The 21,508-nt window shown below is 39.6% G+C and overlaps 1 protein-coding gene across 1 annotated transcript in view; it reads right to left on the reverse strand.

The window, feature by feature from the left end:
* The window catches only part of Kiaa0825 (KIAA0825 ortholog), a 442,157-nt gene that overhangs the window by 232,884 nt on the left and 187,765 nt on the right, over nucleotides 1–21,508 (reverse strand). Inside the window, exons 17-21 of the mRNA XM_057790199.1 lie at nucleotides 19,117–19,341; nucleotides 14,088–14,490; nucleotides 9,268–9,424; nucleotides 5,184–5,342; nucleotides 3,253–3,347 (exon numbers count right to left, since the gene is read on the reverse strand). Of these exons, the coding sequence (XP_057646182.1) occupies nucleotides 3,253–3,347; nucleotides 5,184–5,342; nucleotides 9,268–9,424; nucleotides 14,088–14,490; nucleotides 19,117–19,341 (1,039 nt within the window). The remainder of the gene's footprint in view (nucleotides 1–3,252; nucleotides 3,348–5,183; nucleotides 5,343–9,267; nucleotides 9,425–14,087; nucleotides 14,491–19,116; nucleotides 19,342–21,508) is intronic.

The raw sequence follows: 21,508 nt of genomic DNA on the forward strand, positions 1-21,508 counted from the left end.
GAATTTATTCTTTATTCTAGGGCATATGATTGAAAGAATCTAAATGAAAATTGAAATTTCAGATCATAATTAAGAAAAAAACACACGCTGGGCAGTGGTGGCACATGCCTTTAGTGCCAGCACTCGGGAGGCAGAGGCAGGTTGATCTCTGTAGTTCAAGGCCAGCCTAGTCTACAAGAGCTAGTTCCAGGACAAACTCAAAAGCTACAGAGAAATCCTGTCTTGAAAAACCAAAGAGAGAGAGAGGGAGAGAGAGCACCACAGAGAATATAATACAGGGTAACTCACAGAGCTTTTTAAATAGGTGATAAGAAAAGGACAATCACTTTTGGAAGGTAATATTTACACCAATGGGATGACATCCTTGTGAATTGTGAGGGGCTTCATGGTGAGAAATGGAGAGTTCAAAGAACCTCAAGAAGGCAACCTGCACAGTATCATGGATCAGAAAGAAGTACTTCGGTGTGAGACTATTGATGGGGCACAGGTCATATCCCCAACAAGGACTCATCAGGGTGGCCTTACTCTGCCTTTGGAATAACACTGAAACTGCCTACATAATACAAGCCAGAATTGCTCTAGATACAAATATTGTTGCCACCAAAATTTCTCTCGAATACATTTAAGCTGTCTGTCAAGTATTCAGCTCTGGGTACTTATCTCATAAATGGCTGTGTTGACCTCTTGATTTCTTGGTGTTTTTCTCCCCAGTTGTCTCCTAAACCCATAGGCCCTATGCCCTGATAGCTGTCTTGCCTAGCCTTACCTATTGATTTAGGCCTGGAATGGCTACAAACTTGGTGGCTTGGGGAATTCATTTGACAACTATTCATTTATTTTAGAACAGATTAAACAATGGGCCTCATACATGACAAAAGAACTCTACCAAGTGAGCCACAGTGAATCTTCACACTCTCCTTACCCAACAGAACTAACGCTGGGCACCTTCCTGCAAAGATGTTTTGAGTTACAAATACTTCAACACTCTTGGTGTGTTAACTCCATGGAGTAGCAACATAATTTCATTTTATCTATACAGAAATCTAAAGTCAAAAGATAAACTCCTGAGAACTCACGAATTCTACTTTCTCATGCTTGACTTTTGCTAGCGATGAGGGGAGTCTGGTCTGGTCAAGAAGACATTTTAGAAGGAGATCACGTGGATGTTGTCCTCCTAAACATTTCTTGACAATTTCATATCGAGTTCAGTTTGTTTCATAGCATTTGGTCTACCATCAACATTCACAGCCTCATTCAAGCATGTAAGCCATAATCAGTACAGCATTATTACCAAGAAAAGAAGCAGGAAGGGGATGAGTCACTGGTGCAGCTGGTGATTTGGTGCCAAAGTGGGCTCCTCTGGAGTCTCCCCTTTGGCACTAGCACTGAGACTACACTGTAAGGAACAGTGTGATCTTTCAGACAGTGGATGGCACACATAACCCTCATTCTAAAGGGTCATTCTTCTGTAGTCTCATTTTCAATCTTGTACTCTTCAGATAACCACATTAGCAAAAAAATCCCATTTTTTAAATCTCAGCATTTTTAGGTAGGTCAAAAAAGAGAGTATTTTAGAATTTTAGAGAAAAACAGCAGAAATCATTTCCTTACTAGCTCAATATCAATCCGAACTCATAAATAAAACTTAAAATAAATGAAGTGACAGCTGATGGTCATCTCAGACGTCTCCCATCACTCAGGGTGAATCAACTAGGCCCACTGTTGCTTGTGGTGTCTCCTAGTTTTCGGTAGAATGCTTTTTACACCATTCCGTAAAATCCCAGGTTCTTATTAAGATTAGATAGTAGCTGCCTTTATTAAAGATTCATGAGCCTGAGCTAAGGGAGCTGTCTGACCTGCTATTCTGGAGGAAATTTGCAGGTTATTTTTCCTCCTACTCACTCTTGTACATATCACAGGGAATCAGAACTTAATATCCAGTGACCTAATTGAAATCTATGATTAAATAATATTCTTCTTAAACACAGATAACAATATGCAATTTCTGTTAAAATAGAAATTCCTTATACATGGATATATTACCCAATGCAAATGTAGCAAGTTTTGAAAGATGTGTTGTCCCTAGAATACCATTTAGTTGATTAGAAGCTACTAAAGAAAAATTAGGAAATTATAATGCTTAATTTGCACAAACTCAAAACTTTTTGAATAGTAGGGGGAAAGGCTTATCTTTTCTAGTGGGTCCCCATATAAAAATTTATATGTTGTGTTCGCACCATATAATTTGGTTCAAAATGGGACCCGGCCTCACTTTCATCAACCCACCTCTCCCATTTCCAGATAACATAAAGATGGGACCAGAGTACTTCTACCAAACACTAAAAATGAAAAGCATGCAGGCTACTTGCTGAGGGAAATGCTCTATCTTTCAAGAGGAAGTTGCTCATTTGTTCAACTTGGTCCTAATAGCCAATCATCTTAATTTGCAGGCAAAATATTGCAATGCTATTGTGACCGCATATCTGAGGTATAACTTTTACCAGTGATACATGCATTGAAGTTTTGTTTTACAAAGTTTTGCTTGGGAAATACTTCAATCTCTTTTAGATATTCTCTTTCATATACTCAAATTTCACAAGGATGATATAACTCTACCATGTACTTGCCATTATGTTTTTCAAGGAAAATAGTCAATATTTTGCAAAAACATGGATCTTCATAACAAAGATTAAACAGAAATTAATTTCCATACTTAGCTATAAGCCTAAAGATAACGTATGAAGAACAAAAGGATGTGTGTGTGAGAGAGAGAATGTGTGTGTGTTTGTTTAAACAACCTGCACCAGAGAGGATAATAGACAGTGTCAGAATAACTGGCTGGAAAGTGAAGCAATTCAGTCATGACAGTCTTCCTCATGTTGGCCCTCACTGGACCAGATAATCTGCTCTGGCATTTTGCATGCACTCATGAAACTGTTGTAAACACAGGTATACCTTTTAAATGCCACTATGGCATTTAAGTTAGTAACTTTTTGTGTTTAGAATAGTAAACCATTCAATATGCAAAGTAAAAAATATTTAAAATTAAGACAAAATAAACTAATTTTGCAACTATTCATTACAGGAAACAGAATTTCAATGTATACATATAAGTTTAGTCATATTTATTTACGATGTGTGCTTCAAAAAAAAAGAAAATAAGAGATTACCCTGCCAATAAATGTTTTCACTCTCTTAAAGCTGACATACATACTATACACACTTCCTGAGCCCAGACTCCAGTCTTCTCACCTGTTTTTGAGCAGTGCACCAAAGGTCATCTTATCCACTCGCAGGTAATTTGGCAGCAAGTTTGACCAATTCCAGCACCATGTTGCTGTGGCTGCCTGTTGACGAATGAGAAGACACTATTGTTAGTTATTAATCAGAATTAATGTGATCAGTGAATTCCAGCCCCAGCTGTGACTCGCTAACTAAAAAGGAGGAGCTCAGAACAAGGACTTGGACAGTTCACATCAATCATGTCCACAGAGGAGTTGTTTATTCCAATAAGACAGCAATTAATTTATAAATCCATTTAGGGATGTAGTCATTATTTATAAAAATATAAATCAATTTCTGGATTCGTTATTTTTCCAAATGTTAATGGCATTTACCCATCAAGTTTTGTTGGGAGGGTGATTCTAGAAGGTGAGCATGGCAACTTGGTGGCTTCTCATGTGTGACATTACTATCACAGGTTGTTTTCTAGTACCTCAGTGTGGACACCAAAGGGAAACTCAGTAAGCACTAAGCCTCAAACTATAAGATCAAGCTCAATCAGAGTCGGACACTAGTGCTATTATTATTTTTTGTTAGTAGGAAAATTGCAAGAATTTCAAATGTAAATAACATACACGATTCTCTTCTCTCATTACTAGATAACTTCACATCAGAGTAAAGAGAAAATTACTGTGAAAAATAGTCTCATAATTCAGAATTTGGTAAACATGCTATTTACTTAAATGAAAAAGGGTGATTTAATAGCTACAATAATTATTTGTGATTTAGAGCAATCTAATGTGCAATATAAGAAGCACCCAATAAACTATACCTTATACATTAGGTTTAAACGTATTATAGGATCTTCTACTCTGTAAACTAAACAGTTTGGATAATGAGACACCAGCATAGTCTTTGCAGCATGGTCTCTGAAATCCAACCAGAGCCACCCCTTGTCACTGCTGATAAATCGAGCGCTACAACCCTGTCAGAGAGCAGGAGAATGCGACCCGGCTTGTCAGCGTTTGAAGGTCTTATTCTACTACAGTATTGATGGATGTGGACGAGAGCTGTAACAGGCATGGTTAAAGTATCATCTGCATGCCAAATTAGGCCAGTGTTTTAATTCTCATTTTCACCAGCACTCTAGGCCAAGCTCTTCTCTTCTGACTTGCTAGTGCAAGCTGTCTGTCAGGAGTGTTCTGGGAAATTAAAAAAGAGAGAGAGAGAGAAGGAAGGAAGAAGAAAAAATGAAAGAAAGAAAGAAAGAAAGAAAGAAAGAAAGAAAGAAAGAAAGAAAGGGAAAGATCAAATAAAACAAGCAATTCAACTCACACATCTTGTGGAAAGAATCTTTTTAAATAAAATTAAAAGTACACAGCTGAAACAATGGCAAAATCTGACTTCTAAAAATATATTGTTTTTATCATGTTGACTTTAATCTAAATATTTTTGCTTTAAAGTCATTAGAAAATCCACTTTAAAAATTTGGGGATGTGTCTAAGGTTATAAAAACCAAATTCGTCTCGTGCCTTTTATAATGGTTCTCAGTGTTCTACAAATCATTTAAAGTGCTTTCTGATCTACTGGACACATTCACAGAGGCAAACAGATGTGGGGTAAACATGTGTCCTAAAGGAGGGGCCGACTCAAGGGAGGGAGGAGTTACAAGAAATGCTTGGTTCTTTGAGCCTCATGCAGACACAGCCTGACAGCAACAGGATTTCAGGGGAAAGTTAAGTTTCATAGACCCAACATATGAACCAGTTTAACATGGAAATAAGCTAAACAACCCCAACACTTTGTACAGGCCATGAAAATGACAATGTGAACTTTTGCTTCCTCCACAAACAGAGTGTGTGCAGGAAGACTATGTTACAACAGTAATATGGGTTGTGTCTTACTTCTGATGGACAGAAACCATACATTTAAGTTGAATTTTACACTTAATTTCCACATACCTGATCTAACATGTTCTCACTGAACATCCTCTGCACATGGAAAGGGTTAAAAACAGGAGGCTGATCTTCTACATTCCTGGAACTCACTTTTAATGGTTGGCTGGGTAGTGGCTTTTCCTCTGAACCATCTGTAGCAGACAGTCGTTCCTTTAAATACTCCTTCAGGAAAAGAAGCCCGGGGTCAGGGTGGTCAATACCACAGCTTACACTTCTAGTATATTATCTAGATAGCAGTGTGCTGCTGGCCTCAGGAAGAACACACACTCTGAGATATAGCTGAGTACACATCACTATCACAGTAGACCTACCAAAACCACGTTAATCCTGATGGATTACAGAGTTAAAAACATTCAACAAATCCTCCTATGTTGAATGAGTGCTTGGTATGTTGCAGTCTTTTGAACAGGCATTGTCTCATCATTGGCTTCAAGTGTTACAATGTCTGGCTACCAAAATGTAAGTGCAGTGCATGACTGTACACAGGAAGAGGCTGCTCATTCATTCATTAAATACAGTTGCTCCCTACTCTGGGTTCAGCAGAGCAGTAAGTATCCTGATTTTACTGTAAGGAGTCTCATTCTGTATGGAACTATTTATAATGCGAACTCCCACACACTTGATTTCCATGCTGTGGACTGAACACTATCAAGGCTCAATAGAAACTCAGAGTATATAATTCTAATCATCCAAGCACTGGTGCAGCCCTGGACAAGAAGACAGAATCTCCTGCGTTATCGTTCATTTTCTACCCATAAATAAGTAAGGCGAACATCCCTAATCTGTTTTATGGGACTCTTTTTGGAAAGCAACATATTAAAATGACTAAAAGAATACCATCAACCTAACAAATGTTTGCTATTAATAAGTCACTTAATAAATAAAAATAAAGACTTGCCTAGCTTTTTAATATACCACAATACATCCCAGGTTTGCAGCTAATACACATTCCAGTTAGAGTGAAGAGCACTCCAGGGGTCATCGAAAACCCTCACCAACCTGTGTGGTGCACAGGCAACAGCAGCAGTCTCACCTGGGAGCTTGTTAGAAGGGCAGACTCTCAGCTACTACCCAGCCAGAATCATCCCTGTTGCTCCAGGGATAGGAGAGCAGTTGAAAGTTTTGCAATACTTCAGCCCAGCACCACACTTTCTGGCTTGAAAGGCCAGAGGACAGCCCTGAGGGCTCATGGAGTGAGTCATACAGTTGTGATGAGAAGCCAAAGATCTATTCTTGTTTCACTGTGTTGTGTGTGTCCCTGTATCTTCCTGATGTACACTGTGCCCATGTGTTTCACTGTGTGTGTCCCTATACTTCCTGATGTACACTGTGCCCGTGTGTTTCACTGTGTTGTGTGTGTCCCTGTATCTTCCTGATGTACACTGTGCCCATATGTTTCACTGTGTGTTTGTCTCTGTATCTTCCTGATGTACACTGTGCCCATGTGTTTCACTGTGTGTGTGTGTCCCTGTATCTTCCTGATGTACACTGTGCCCATGTGTTTCACTGTGTGTGTGTCCCTATACTTCCTGATGTACACTGTGCCCATGTGTTTCACTGTGTGTTTGTCTCTGTATCTTCCTGATGTACACTGTGCCCATGTGTTTCACTGTGTGTGTCCCTATACTTCCTGATGTACACTGTACCCGTGTGTTTCACTGTGTGTGTTTGTCTCTGTATCTTCCTGATGTACACTGTGCCCATGTGTTTCACTGTGTGTGTTTGTCTCTGTATCTTCCTGATGTACACTGTGCCCATGTGTTTCACTGTGTGTGTGTCCCTATACTTCCTGATGTACACTGTGCCCATGTGTTTCACTGTGTGTGTCCCTATACTTCCTGATGTACACTGTACCCGTGTGTTTCACTGTGTGTGTTTGTCTCTGTATCTTCCTGATGTACACTGTGCCCATGTGTTTCACTGTGTGTGTTTGTCTCTGTATCTTCCTGATGTACACTGTGCCCATGTGTTTCACTGTGTGTGTGTCCCTATACTTCCTGATGTACACTGTGCCCATGTGTTTCACTGTGTGTTTGTCTCTGTATCTTCCTGATGTACACTGTGCCCATGTGTTTCACTGTGTGTGTCCCTATACTTCCTGATGTACACTGTACCCGTGTGTTTCACTGTGTGTGTTTGTCTCTGTATCTTCATGATGTACACTGTGTCCATGTGTTTCACTGTGTGTGTTTGTCTCTGTATCTTCCTGATGTACACTGTGTCCATGTGTTTCACTGTGTGTGTGTGTCCCTGTATCTTCATGATGTACACTGTGTCCAACATGAAAGGCAAATTTTAGATCAAAAAATACTAAAAATCTAAATAAAATACTACTGTAACTAACAACAGTGATTTATTTAATTTTCCAATTGCAGAACATCTCATTAAGTAGATCAGTTATGTAATGAAACAAAGACTTATTAAATGTGATTAGGTAATGAGAAATCCAAGAGAAATACTTTTATGACTAAGGCATAGAGCAGAAACAAAAATTTTCTCCATTATAATTTAAGTCAGGTTTTTAAAGGAATAAAAATCTCATTAGAAAGGAATAATTGCTTTCGCTATTAACAATTTTTCTTAACTCATTTCCATTGTGAAAACTACATTTAGACTTTCTTGCTTGCACTGTTTAACAAAAATGTAAATCTGCTGCCAATTCTGAGAGATGCTTTCTCTTGTGTGTGTTTTCTCTGCTGTGTTGATAATCTGTGCCAGTTAGATGGCACTTGTTCCACAACCCTGCCGATCTGAATTTGATCTCCGGAATCCACGCAGAAGCAAAAGGAAAGAAAGGGATCCACAAAGCTCTCCCTGGACTTCCTCAAGGGCACACACCACGCACGATACACATGCAAGGACAGTGCAGCAACAATTTCTTGGGGCCGTCCAGAGGGCTCAGGGGGTAGGAGCCCTTGCAGTGCGAGGGTGAGCACCTGGGCTCAGAACCTGCACTTTATAAACAGCCACGCTTGGGTCCATGTGCCTTCCACCACGGTAATGCGCTGTCTAGAGAAGGAGGACTGCTGCAGCTGCCGTTGCCAGCCTAGCTCCAAATGAGTGATTGACTCTGTCTAGGAACGAAGGTGGCTAAGCAGCTGGCATGTTCTTCCCGATGACTGTTCCCCACTCTCAGCCTTCATCAGCTGCCTGCAGTTCTTTGTGTGGCTGAGGTTACTTCGGTATGGCTACTTCTGTTTTCCTTGATCATGTTGGTGAGACTAAAGCGTGGAGCTTCTGACATTCCTAGAACACAGTCTTGTCCCTCCAGCTCTTACAGTCTGTCCTCATTTCTGTCCGCAGAGCTTCTGACGATCTCTGAGGGCAATCCTACTGCAAACCCTGCCTCACTGCTCACAGGAACTGCTCTAGCCAACCTGAGTGTCCAGACATAGAAACCCCTGAAGAACATGTCTTTCCAAGGGAGAAATTTCAGTAAATCAAAGCAAGGCAGAATTGCTGAATTCCCTAATAAAGAGCACAGTGGGACTGGGTGGGATAACACAAACCTTCAATCCCAGCACGCTAAAGGCCAGGGCAAGCAGATATCTCTGAGAGTCTGGTTTACAAAACAAGTTACAGACCAGCCAGGCTACACAGTGAGACCCAGTCTCTAAACAGAAAAAAAAAGCACACAAGATCACTATTTTCCTGATGACTTTATGATTTGAGGTTTTTGTTTTTTATTACATAGGAAATTCTCAACTTTATCAACCCAAGGAAAATAGCTGTTTCTCCTCAGAAAATCCTTCATTTCTACAACTACCAGACTGCACAATCGGCTGAATGCACCAAAAACACACAATTCCCAAACTACATTTCTCATCTCTATATTTCAGAACCGAACTGAGTTTATGAGCTGTGTTATTGTTTAAATCATATAAATAAAACCTATATTGTTTCAGGAAGCCTTTTTCTGTACATGCAGAGCATCCAGGGCTAAATAGATTCTATTAATAATGCAATATTGAGTTTAGTATTGACTTTAAGAAGTATTATTACCTCCTTGACTAACCCTTAGCTGCCAGCAGACACTGCCTCAGGCCAGTACACACCTAATTGCTCGGTAAAAAGAGCGTTTCCCTACCTCATTGAGCCGCATGATGTGATAAATTCGCCTCAGGTACTCGCTGCCACCTGGTTTGTGGCAGAGATCCAGGACCATCGCGTTTGTTTTCTGCTCAGTCAGTTCAAGAGCGGCATCTCCTTCTATGCCTGAGCTTTCCCCCACCATCAGGAATGCACTAGACACAAAGGACAAATTGTGTTAGTGATGAGGGACTGCATACATGGCAAGGAAAGAGACTGAGTGTGAAGAGTACATGTACAGTTTGCATTCGAAGCACCCTTAAAGGCTCTCTTCAAATATTATGTCTTCCCAAAGCAGCGCAGCTCCAATACACTGACCAGGAACAAAGCACCCGAAAGCATTTTTAAAATCTAAATCATTTCTTTGAAAAGAGTTGTTTGTTGAGTTTAAACTCCTATCTACAGAACACTTCCCATTACTGTAATTGTTGAAATTGTCACAATAATGAGATGAAAATAAAACCTTTCTTTAAAGGCCATGTGAGAAAGAATTTGTATTTTCTATTTGAGGACAAAAAGAATCACTGGTGCCAGAAACAGCTTCAGTATTCCACCAAAGACAACATGTTCAAATGCGGAGTCTGTAGTGGTTGGGGAAGGACCAGTGCTTCAAGACCCCGCCCGGGCTAACTACTGAGCATTTGAAACAGAACTTTGACACCTGTTGCCCCAAACACACTACAGACTCCCTCGCCTACTTAATCCTAACAGACACTTAGGGAGAAAAATCACTACCTTGGTTATTATTCCCCATCTAAAGTCTACTATCATCCTGCTGGGAATGTGGAGTTACAGATATGCATGCTTCTTTATGAAATTTTGTAAGTTTGAGAATTATTTGCGTATTAGTAAGAGATGACAAAAGTGAGACACTTCCAACTATGACGCCAGTGCGAGCTTCCGAGGTTCGTCCCCAGGGTGTGCTCCCCACCGACTCTCACTATAGATGTTACTGGACCACAGTGTCCCCAGCGTGTGTTCCCCACACCAACTCCCACTATATATGCATTTAGACTGTGTTAGGCTTTGTTATCTAAGCATTTGTAGGCATATTCATGGGTTTATGCTGTTTCCCAGAATAAATGAAATTTACTGTCATGTAATCAGCTGTATGCTGCAGGTCACTGCTGAGATTTTGCCATGATTATAAAATTAGTTCTGCTGAGAGTTGGTGCCATTGACCTGAGGACTCCAAATGATACCCAGATGCTGGACCTTAACTTTGATATTGCTTCCACATGCAGCTTCAAAACACCCCTCTCTCTTTCACACACAGGAAATTTAAGACTTCATAAGTCTTGCTCAAGAAAATAGGAAATAAAGTGATTCCTACCGATTTAGAAACACTCATTAGCTAGAGCAAATTTATAAAAGACATTGTTACACTAAGAAATTTGCACCTATCATTTTGAACCTGCATATACGTTGCAAGCAGAACTTCTTGTCAGGATTTGCAGAGGATGACATTGAGAAAGTTGAGGCCCCGACAAAGGAGGATCTCAGTGTCAACCCCCGGATTGTATCCTTTCCTGTCCATCACTATGCAGGTGAAGCAAATGATTGCATTCAGTCAATGCTATGATTAATGAGTTCCTCTCTGGATTTGGGACTGCTTATCAATCATGTCATTAGGGAGAATGTGCCCTGAAAGAGGCAGACCTTAGCCAAGGAATAACTGCATTAATCTTAATCTGTATATGCACCCAGCCAGCCAAGTCAGGGTCACCATGATGAAAAACAATAGTCTTCAACTCGACAAATTACTCTGCAAAGACAGACATTTCTTTACTTTTGTGCTGTGTGTTCTCCGGCATCTGAGTTGACTGTTTCCAGCCTGAGAGTTACCACAGGGTGAAGGTTATTTTAACGAATAGTGAGGCTTTCAGGCAGTATGCAAGGCAAGTGATACTTACGCTGCCTCCCTCCAGCTGCAGCTACTTCCATAAAACCAAAGCTGAATCTAATGCGAACGGGAAAAGGCTGATAAATGATATTATGCACTTCCAAGATAATCTTCTTGAGGAATTTAAGAGAAAATTACTTTCATTTAAATAGCTGCATAGATTTTTTTTTTAATGAAATAACCCTGTGGAAAAGCCGAGGCAACCCTCTGACTGATGCAGACACACTGATCTGAAGTGTGTTTATCCATTTTCCTCAAAGTGTAGACCTATGAGATCAAGTCATGAGAAGATGGAAACACACAGAGCATGCATGCACACCCACCCACACCAGATCATCAATATAAAATCACAGTCAAGAAGGAATATATCAATAGCATACAAGCTCAGTGAACTTGCTATCTATAGTAAGGCAATTTTACCTTTTTCAAATATATATGATAAATAACTTTAAGTCTGAATTTTTATATATTAGTATTATTTATGAAATTGAGAATGACATGGTATTATGACAATTTTCTTACTTTTCAGAATCTAGAAAACATTTTAAAAATCAGTAAATCTTTTCCTTTTTTTTAATGTTGTGAAAAATAACTGATGACTTTTGAGTACCAGCTAACCAACTACATCCTATCTAGACAATGTCCTAACCAACTACATCCTATCCAGACAATGTCCTAACCAACTACATCTTATCTAGACAATGTCCTAACCAACTACATCCTATCTAGACAATGTCCTAACCAACTACATCCTATCCAGACAATGTCCTAACCAACTACATCTTATCTAGACAATGTCCTAACCAACTACATCTTATCTAGACAATGTCCTAACCAACTACATCCTATCCAGACAATGTCCCAACCAACTACATCTTATCCAGACAATGTCCTAACCAACTACATCTTATCCAGACAATGTCCTAACCAACTACATCTTATCCAGACAATGTCCTAACCAACTACATCCTATCCAGACAATGTCCTAACCAACTACATCCTATCCAGACAATGTCCTAACCAACTACATCTTATCCAGACAATGTCCTAACCAACTACATCCTATCCAGACAATGTCCTAACCAACTACATCCTATCTAGACAATGTCCTAACCAACTACATCTTATCCAGACAATGTCCTAACCAACTACATCCTATCCAGACAATGTCCTACTGGAAAAGAGACTAAATGCGTGGGTGTGCTAACCAATCACATCCTATCCAAACAATGTCCTACTGGAAAAGAGACTAAATCTATTGGTGTTTGTTCGTGGTGGTTTAGAACTTAAGAATTACCTTTTGAGGGGAAATTATCTTAGGAATGACCGGAAGTGTTATTTTGAATATATCTTATCTATAGGAATTCTAAGGCAGCAATATACACTTTACTCGTAGCAGATTCAGATCTGCTATTTTTAACCTTCTCTTTGTTCTCACTCTCTTTCTGTTTTATACCCACTACCACAAATAATGACATTTGACTTTAATCTTTTACTCAATGGATTCAAGCTTGTAATTTAGTATTGGATGCAAATAATAAAGATTAAGAAGGTCACTAACTGTCAATGTCACTAAGCATTTCCCTGACTTCTACTGTCATTCCTTCCCCTGCACACTCCAAAGTGATAATCTAGTTTTCTATATGACTAGATCAGGGAAACCAGGCTACTTAATACTCACCACGCAGGATAATATGGAATCTCATAGATTAACAAGGGCCAGAGAAATGTCCAGGCTACCATTCTGCTAATCAGTGAGTGCAGGGTATTTTGGCCCCTGACTGGGGAGAGGACCTCTCTAGGTAGAGCCCATCTCTGCTCCTGTGTGCATACCACCACATCTGACAGCACACAATGTCCTCTAACAGAGTTTATGGGTAAAAGTTGCTTACTTGATCTCAAGTGGATGTTGAAATTTTTGTTACTTCAGTTTTCAAAACAGTTCTGCCAGACTGGCATCATCCTTAAAGTGAAGTTCTAAGAGAGGCAAAAAGTGACCCACTTACAAGGAATGCCTCTTTCCCCATCTGATTCTCAAGCCTGAGCTCTTTATCACTGCCATTTGCCAATAAAAGTCATCATATTTCAGGTGACCTTTAGTCATCTCAGGTAGAAAGTTACAGTAGTGTCTGCTAGCCACATGGATAGACCTTTAATAACTAGGGGTGGGTGGGGGCAGGGTGTGTGGCCGTTCAAGCAATGAACTTGATAATGTGTAGACCATCTGAACCTTTATCAATATCATGCAGTTTTTATACCTACAGACTAACCTCAACACAGAAGAACTCTACATACATATTTGAATTCATCAGGGACCCTTAAAATTCTTTGCAGTACCACAAATCACTTAGCTGCTGGTGACAAACCAGGAGAAAGCTGACATTTCCATCCTGAAACAGCTGGGTGTGTTTATAGCCTGTGAGTGATATGCCCCAGTTGCCCTCTGGGATTCTTACATTACCAGATAAAAAATGTGTACCTTTTTGACAATCAGGTACACAGAAAGCAATAAAAAGCCTTTTATATCCATTAATTCTTTCTTAATTCAATCTGCACCCACTCCATTTACAAAATGCCTCAGGCTAGGCACTAGATACCCAGTTGCACACTGAAAAGGAGTGAAACTAAATTCTCCTTGGTTGAGCTGCACCCTTTTAATCAGAAACCTTAAGATAGAACCTAAACCAGGATAGTATTCCTGCATATCAATGGGGTTCAGATTTTACAAGGAACATCTAACAGTCCAGGGTTTAGTGGGGGTACTTATCTTTTTCTGGGTTCCTCAAAGGCCCTATTATTTTTGCCAAATGACCATTGCTGCCTATCTGATATAATTTTGTTGCTCTTATGTATTGGTGACTTTGATACGGAGAATTCATTTGACTCAGGTGAGTAAGAAACAAGCGTGGCTTTACCAGTTGATGCTCAGTGTCTTTGCTCTCAGAAGCTGATGCTCCATCCAGTTGGGGTTTTGCCGCTCAATACTCAGTATGACCTTCTGGGTCAGTTGACAAGGGCTTCTCTCTCCTAGAATACTTTCCAAACACACAGAGATAAAGGCTGCTTTCTCTTTACTCCGTCTGTCAAGGAAGGCACCTGTTAAACGTTCCACGGTGTTCCCATCCTCAAATATCCGACATATAATTACAATCAAGTTCCAGACAAGCAGGCCAGCTTTCTTCAATTCAGCCAAGTTTTTTGACATTTTCCTCTCAGACAGAAAAAAGAAGTATTTAATTGTGGGAGGCAAGCATGCAATCACCGTAGGTAACTTGCTGATTACCACAGACACTGCCTGAGCAGCAAGCCGTGGGAAGCCTGGGGAGAGAAGGCAGAAAAGGTATGATTACTGTTAGTATTCTCAGGCCATCACATCGTGGGTTTGCTGTGTGGGGATGTCGAACTTTCATGGAGAAAATTAGTAAGACGTACAAGAGCTTAATGCTCTCCAGCAGAGCTCTACCAGAAACTCCTGCACTATTACTCAAGACTCCAAATTTCTGCAAGATTTTCCTTCTATAGATGAAAATTAGAAAACTTAGAATTATAATTTATATGTTTATTTTTTAAGATCTAAGCTTTGAAGTACTGGGGGACACTGCTAACTAAGCAAAGGTCCCCACAACCTCTGACACCTCTGAGGCCCTTTAAATGCTTTCTTCTTCTCCCTTGCGGTCTTCTCGGGACTGACTGGCTCCTCATCTTTCATTCTTCCCAGACACGTCACCTCCTCAGAATGTTTCTGTAGCCACCTCACCTAAAGCAGCCTCACCGTGCTCTTCCCATCTCAAACCCCCTTCTCTTTCTTTCAGGGGAAACCTGTGTTTGTGGCCTTTGTTGCAGTATCCTTCATCATCCAACAATTACATCATTCACTGCCTCATTATCTGTCTCCATTCATAGAATGTGAGCTCGACGAGGGCTGCACTGTAGCTCTGACATCAGTAAGCCAGAGCTGTTCAAGGACTACTCGTTGGATTCACAAGTTAACAGGTTTGTGTGTTTGTGTTTCATGCTAGCTCTTTGTTCTTCTAACACCTCCTGAATGTGGTAGTTGCTTGATGGTGTCACTGGCCTCTCGTCTGATGACTCTACATGATGCCATTTGCTTCCTGCTGTTTCTTTGAAGGATGTATTGATGCTGTCTCTAAAGCAGACTTTCTCAGTTTCCCACCACGGGCCTCTGGAAGCTGAGTCATTTTTTGTTGTGGAAAGCTGTTCTGTACCTGGATAAATTTCTGGAGCATTTATGGTTTCCACTAACTAAATGCCAATAGCATCCCACCTCAGGTGTGACAATCAAAAATACCTCTATTCTCTGGGAGCATATTTGTCCTTAGCTAAAAACTACTCTTTATTTGATTTTATGTTAACCTATTTTCTTCCATTTTGAGATAGGCTCCCATGGATCCCAGTCTGGGTACAAACTCTTTATATGGTCAAGGGTGACATCAAACTTTGGATCCTTCTGCTAGCGTTCTACAGCAAGCCTGGTTTTATGAGCACTGGGGATCAAATCCAGGATTAGTGAATACTAAACAAGCACTCTTGGACTGTATCCCCAGCCTGAAGCTCATTCCTTTAGATGATCCCAGAAGTTTTAGTCTTGGCCTTTCCCCAGGGTTGCAATGCCTGGAAGCACTTTCTTTGTGCTTTACCTGTTTGCTTGCTCCAGAATCCATTGGTTCAATCGAAGCCAATGCTCCAACAAAAATCTTTTCCATAAAGTATTCTTTTCATTAAAAATACTAATTTACTACTGATAAAACAACATCTCAAGTAGATATTTTACTCAACTGCTGTCAAAGAAACAAAATCAAACCAGTTTCTTACATACTTGCTCTTAAACACAACGGAGCACATACCAAGAAGCTGAGCTACGTGTGAGAACAATCTGTGTTTTTAATCGCATGCCTTGTGTAATATTTTGTGGTGTTCATTTCTACGTCATATCATTTGTTGATGAAGAAGAAATGGGAATGCACTTTAGTTTGTCTCTGCAGTGACTCTGTGCTCTGCTGTGCACACAGCTAAGGATGTTCACATAGATTCTGTCTACTCATCTTTTAACAAGTTATAAATATATGCTTAAAAAGGCTGTAGGAATTCCTTCAGCCAGTAGCCATTAAGATACCAGCCCACGTGGCAGTGGCCTCTTATACTACAAATACTGACATAAAGCATGCACTTGCTCTCTCTCTCCCGGCTTTTGGATTTGGTTGCTGTTCCCTGTCTGTGCAGAGGACTGTTATCTATGAGTCTATCCCTAAAGAAAAAACCCTTTATTATACTCAGTTCTGGGCTAGTGTGGGATTATTTTACAACTCTCCTCTTCAGGTCTCTGTAAGCATTTGTCATTGTTTAGACAAAGTTATAAAAACCATAATCGTGTCTCATTAGACTTCCACACTGGACAGTTACAGAGTTTGTCTGCATGTGTTACATGTTTAGTTTTTGAAATCTTTTGCTAATCAAGGCAACTTGAGATGGAGAGTTAATATACCATGACACAAAGCTCAGAAGGAATTCACATTCAATAAAAATATACAGGAGCTCATATTCAGGTGGTTTTCCGACACTTTTTCTTTCTAAATCTGATCAAATTATTATTTCACTTTGTGGCAGGACTGAGAAAGTGTTCATATGCAATGGAATACACGAGAGCGTTTCTGCTTTGGTTCCATGTACTCTGTGCTGTGTTCCCAGTGTTAAAGCACAGCATAAGATCATGTATCGTTTGAGAGACTAAATCTTATTAACATCAGGAAGCTAAAGAAGGACACATGTCTCCCTCCCCATCTCCCACTCTACCCTCAACCCCTCACTGTGACAATCTTCATGGAGAACTTTATAAACGCTTAATTTCTTTAATCATGTATGTTCTGGGTGTCTGCACCCATTTCTTTTTACAAGTGTCCTCGTACCAGAGGGATAGAGCACATGTATCTGTGATCTTAAACACGTAAATATTGTCTGGTCTTATATAAGGAGGAGGCACTTCAAGACCTCTAGTGAATGTCTAAACATGTAGACAGACAAATCCTCTATCTAGTGTTTTCTTATACCTATCTGTAAAAATAATCTTAATGTATAAATTAAGAACAAGAATAGATTAACAATAAATTAAAAAGAATAATTTAAACAAGGCATTGTAATAAAATTATGTGAATGTAGATTCTCTTTCTTGAAAGAACCAAAGTATATATTAATATTTTTGGACTGAAGTTGAATGAGGGCAATGAAAACCACAAAAACCAAAATGATAAAAAAGAGTGAAAAAGAAAAAGAAGGTTCAAGAAGTCCTGATTTGATGGTTCCTAAAGAGTTTCAGAACTCAGAGCAAGGATAAGGGATTCTCCATTGTCATTCACATTTAGAATATATACGATGGTCTGTAGTTTCTCCGACTCCTCTTTATGACTGTCTAAGAATGCAACCCTACACCAACTTATAATAATATGAAAAATACTAATTAGTAAGGAAGACCCAACAACCGGTACATATAAAGAGAGCACATCTGTGACTTATAAGTCCTTTCAGTCTGGAGATGTTCCAATATGCTTTTAGAAAAGAAAATATTTGCAATAGGACAGTTGAGCCAAGAGGTCAATCAAGTGGTGTAGCAAGCTAATAATGTTAAAGCTTCCTGAATCCCTAAAAGTGAAGGTAACAACCAGAAGGAAGGAGACCTGCAAACAATGGACAATGCTCAGAAGAGGAAAATCTCGCTCAGTGAAAAGGTAACATTTTCCAATTTCAATTAAGTATCTTGATTAGATCCAAAGGCAGTTTGATAGGACGTGAACAAAATTAAAGCATTACTAGAAAGTTTCCTCATAGATAACTGACTTGAGTTTGTAATAGAAGTCTGGTGAACAAGAGCGACACTATCTCGGCTCTCGGTGAAGGAAAGGCTGGACCTTGTAGCTCCCTTCTGTGATTTCCAGCTGGAATGTTTTAGTGTGGGAAGGGTTTCCTTCGAGTCGAAACATATTCTTCTTTAAAAATGAATACAAAATGATGATTTACTTTAGAAAAGAGAAGATTCACACAGATAAATAATATAAAAGGTGAATATAGAGATAGATGATGACTCAAATACACTTGGTAGAAGGATTATTCAAAGCAAGAGCAATAGATTCAATACAAAACCTCAGGCCTGGGGAAGAGATCCTATCAGAACTATTTACAAGTAGCAGATGAAGTGCTAGTTGATGCCTAGAATCTGCATTAAGGGAAAAGAAAGTGAAATGTGATGGTTGCAGGGTAAAGACAATAACAAAACAAAACTGATAATAAAAGTGTGATCATAAGGGTACACAGATCATTATCTAGATTTAAAGTAGGGCAAGGTCATGTGACTTCTGCTAATGCTAAGGCAAAAATAAAAGATTAAAATTCCCGAGGCGCTGAAAGGCAGTGAAGAGGAGGTAGGAGAGGTCTTCCCCAGGAAAGCACACCAATTGATTGTCCAGTGCCAAATGGTCAGCCCTGAGAACATATATACAGGTAGCCCTCTACAGACTTAGCAGGTTATATTCAGGAATATATATGTACCAGCATAAATTTATGCATACAATAACAATTAGTAAAAGAAGAGAAAGAAACCATGAATTTGAAGAATAGTGGAGAGGAGTTTGGAGGGAGGAAAGAGAAGGAAGAGAAGTGATAATCAAATTATAATCTCAAAAATAAGTAAAGAAATAAAACAAATTTCAAAACTTTATAAAGTACAAATAAAATAAGATGAATATGGTCATTTTCATTCCTAGCTGCATTGCCTGTGTGGCTTAGAGTGAAAGGAGAATGAAGCCCCCCATATACTTTTTGAAATGAAAATAAATGGCATTCATTGATCTTATAAGTTTTAGAATTTTATATAAATGAATAACCCGAGAGCCTGTTTCATTAGGGGACACTTTCTCAGGGATCTAATGTGCTCACCTTTACTTGGTTCTTTCCTTCTGGACTCTCTTGGAATATAACCCCATTCTTGTGGAAGGCTCTGAAGCAGATGATCGGGAACGCGGGGCTTGTTCAGGTCTGTCTCATGGTTTCTCCCACATCTCAGCATGGATATTACCTGCTGCACAGTGTCCTTGACAGCGTCCATCAGCACCAGTCTCAGACAGTGGATGAGTTCTGGCTCTGACTCTGTGCACACCGAGACTGAAAAGACAAGGAGCATATTATGGCTAACAAAGCCTGGTTGTCAGCCATGTCTTGTTCATCTGGGATCTCACAGTTATCCCGTTTAAATCTATAGGAGAGCCAAATTTAATTATATCATATAAATTACATCATATAAACTGAGAATCAGCTCATAAACCATTTGAAATAGAGGTTTTCCCTACCTGGTAATGAAAGAATGCCAATTAAGACCATGGTAAGCAGCAGCACTGACCGCCGACTTTGGACTCTGGTGGTGGGATGGTAGCTGCATAACCTTCACAGAGAACCACTTCTCAGCAACACTGAGATCCCTACGCTGCTGCTGCGGCTTTGCTGTACCGTGCTAGCACCTGAAGGCCCCGACCTTCAACACTACACCCCCAGCACTAGAGAAAAAGTCTCCACAATCAACATCAACACAGCTTTAACACTTTATTAAATATTGACACATTTAGGCTTTTCTGTGAAATCCTAAGAAACGGAGACTATGCTAAGAACCTAAAGAAATGCGAGACACCATCTAAATACCCAATTAGCTCTCAGATATTCATCTTCACAATAAAGCCTACTAGTACATAGCTAAAAAATAAAAGCAGGTTAGGGAGAGTAAGGTACACCTTTTTTATTTAAGAATACCCATGCATGCACATAGAATCATTAAGAAGATGCACGGTGCAATGGTAGACGCAGTTATCGAGGGTCTCAAGGAATGCTTATTCCGTTTCTCGTTTTACTTTCTCTTCTCCTTTCCATGCTTATAGCCTGCCTTCCTGTCTTCTTTTTAATTATATGTGATTACCCAAGATGGATAGGATTTATATAATAAGTGTGATAAAAAAGTCTGCTTTGCTTGTTTGATTTTTAATGACTACAAAATATGAAGGCTGTTATTTAAATCAATAAGGAAAAACATTTAAGCTCTTTTAACATGGAATTCCTCAAAAACATTTTTCAAATGACTAATTTATTTAATAATGACTTATCATTAAACCACCATGGTAAGAAAGATCTTGGCAATAGCAAAACCAATAATTTAATTTGTAAAATAGTGTCACCTCAGGAAATCAAAATGTTCTTTATAGAAATGGTTCAAGTAAAACTACATGCTTTTCTGTTTGTTCATTTATTTTTGTTTAAAACTCAAATTAACTAGATGGCATGGGGAAGCTATTTTTTCATATCAATAACTAATATGCATATTGGTTACACTCTAGATCTAAGGGGAAATTGAGGTTATTTGAAAATTCTAGGAAGTTCTTTATTTAGTTTGATTTAAAAGATGTTTTCTTTTTATAAATAAAGTTTTCATATATTGAAAATGGCCGAGAAAGCAGCTCACTAATAACTGATGTATGTGACCCATCTGAAAGCGTGCTGACTGCTGGGTAAGTATTAGCTCACGTTATTCATGCCTTATGGGGTTCTGCTGCAGTGTTAGTTTCAGAATCGCCATTATTCGTTACGAGGCTCTGAGGCATCTTGAGCTCCAAGGCTACAGAGAGGCTTAAGCAGTCTCCACCACCTTGGTCTCGGGCCCTCCAGATCCTTTATTGTGCAGACCCTTTGCCCCTCCAGCCACCCTTTGTCAGATCAATGAACAAATGCCAGACATCAGGTAATGGCTCTTAACATCTTATCCTGACTTGATCACCTCTTCCTGTCAATGGAACCTAAGGTACGTAACATTGTGACCAAGGACAGGCATGCCCTCCCTATCCAGTACATGCCTGCAATTCTAGCCCTAGGAAGTCTGAGGCGGGGGGACTGTTGGAAGTTTAGGACAACCTGGTTTACACAGAGTTTTCCAGACCAGCCAGGGCTATAGAGAGAGAACTTGTCTCAAAAAGAGACTGTGGCAAGATGGTTCAGTGCTAGCTGTCAGTACCTGGAACCTACATGATGCAAGCAGAGAACATCCTCCTCCGACCTCCACATGAGTCACACACCCACATGCATACATACATGTATGCACACACACATGCACATGCATGCACACTCAATAAATAAAATGTAAAACAAGAAGTTAAAGTAATTACTTAACCTCCTAGGAGACATAGTGTAGAAAACACAGAATAGTCCCAACTCCAGTTGCTACAGGACCATGTGTTAATTCTATCTAGTCAACATAGAAGGGGAAAGCAAGAAAAGTATCACTAAATAATGA

This window comes from Chionomys nivalis, chromosome 15, assembly GCF_950005125.1.
Source record: "Chionomys nivalis chromosome 15, mChiNiv1.1, whole genome shotgun sequence".
Lineage (NCBI taxonomy): Eukaryota > Metazoa > Chordata > Mammalia > Rodentia > Cricetidae > Chionomys > Chionomys nivalis.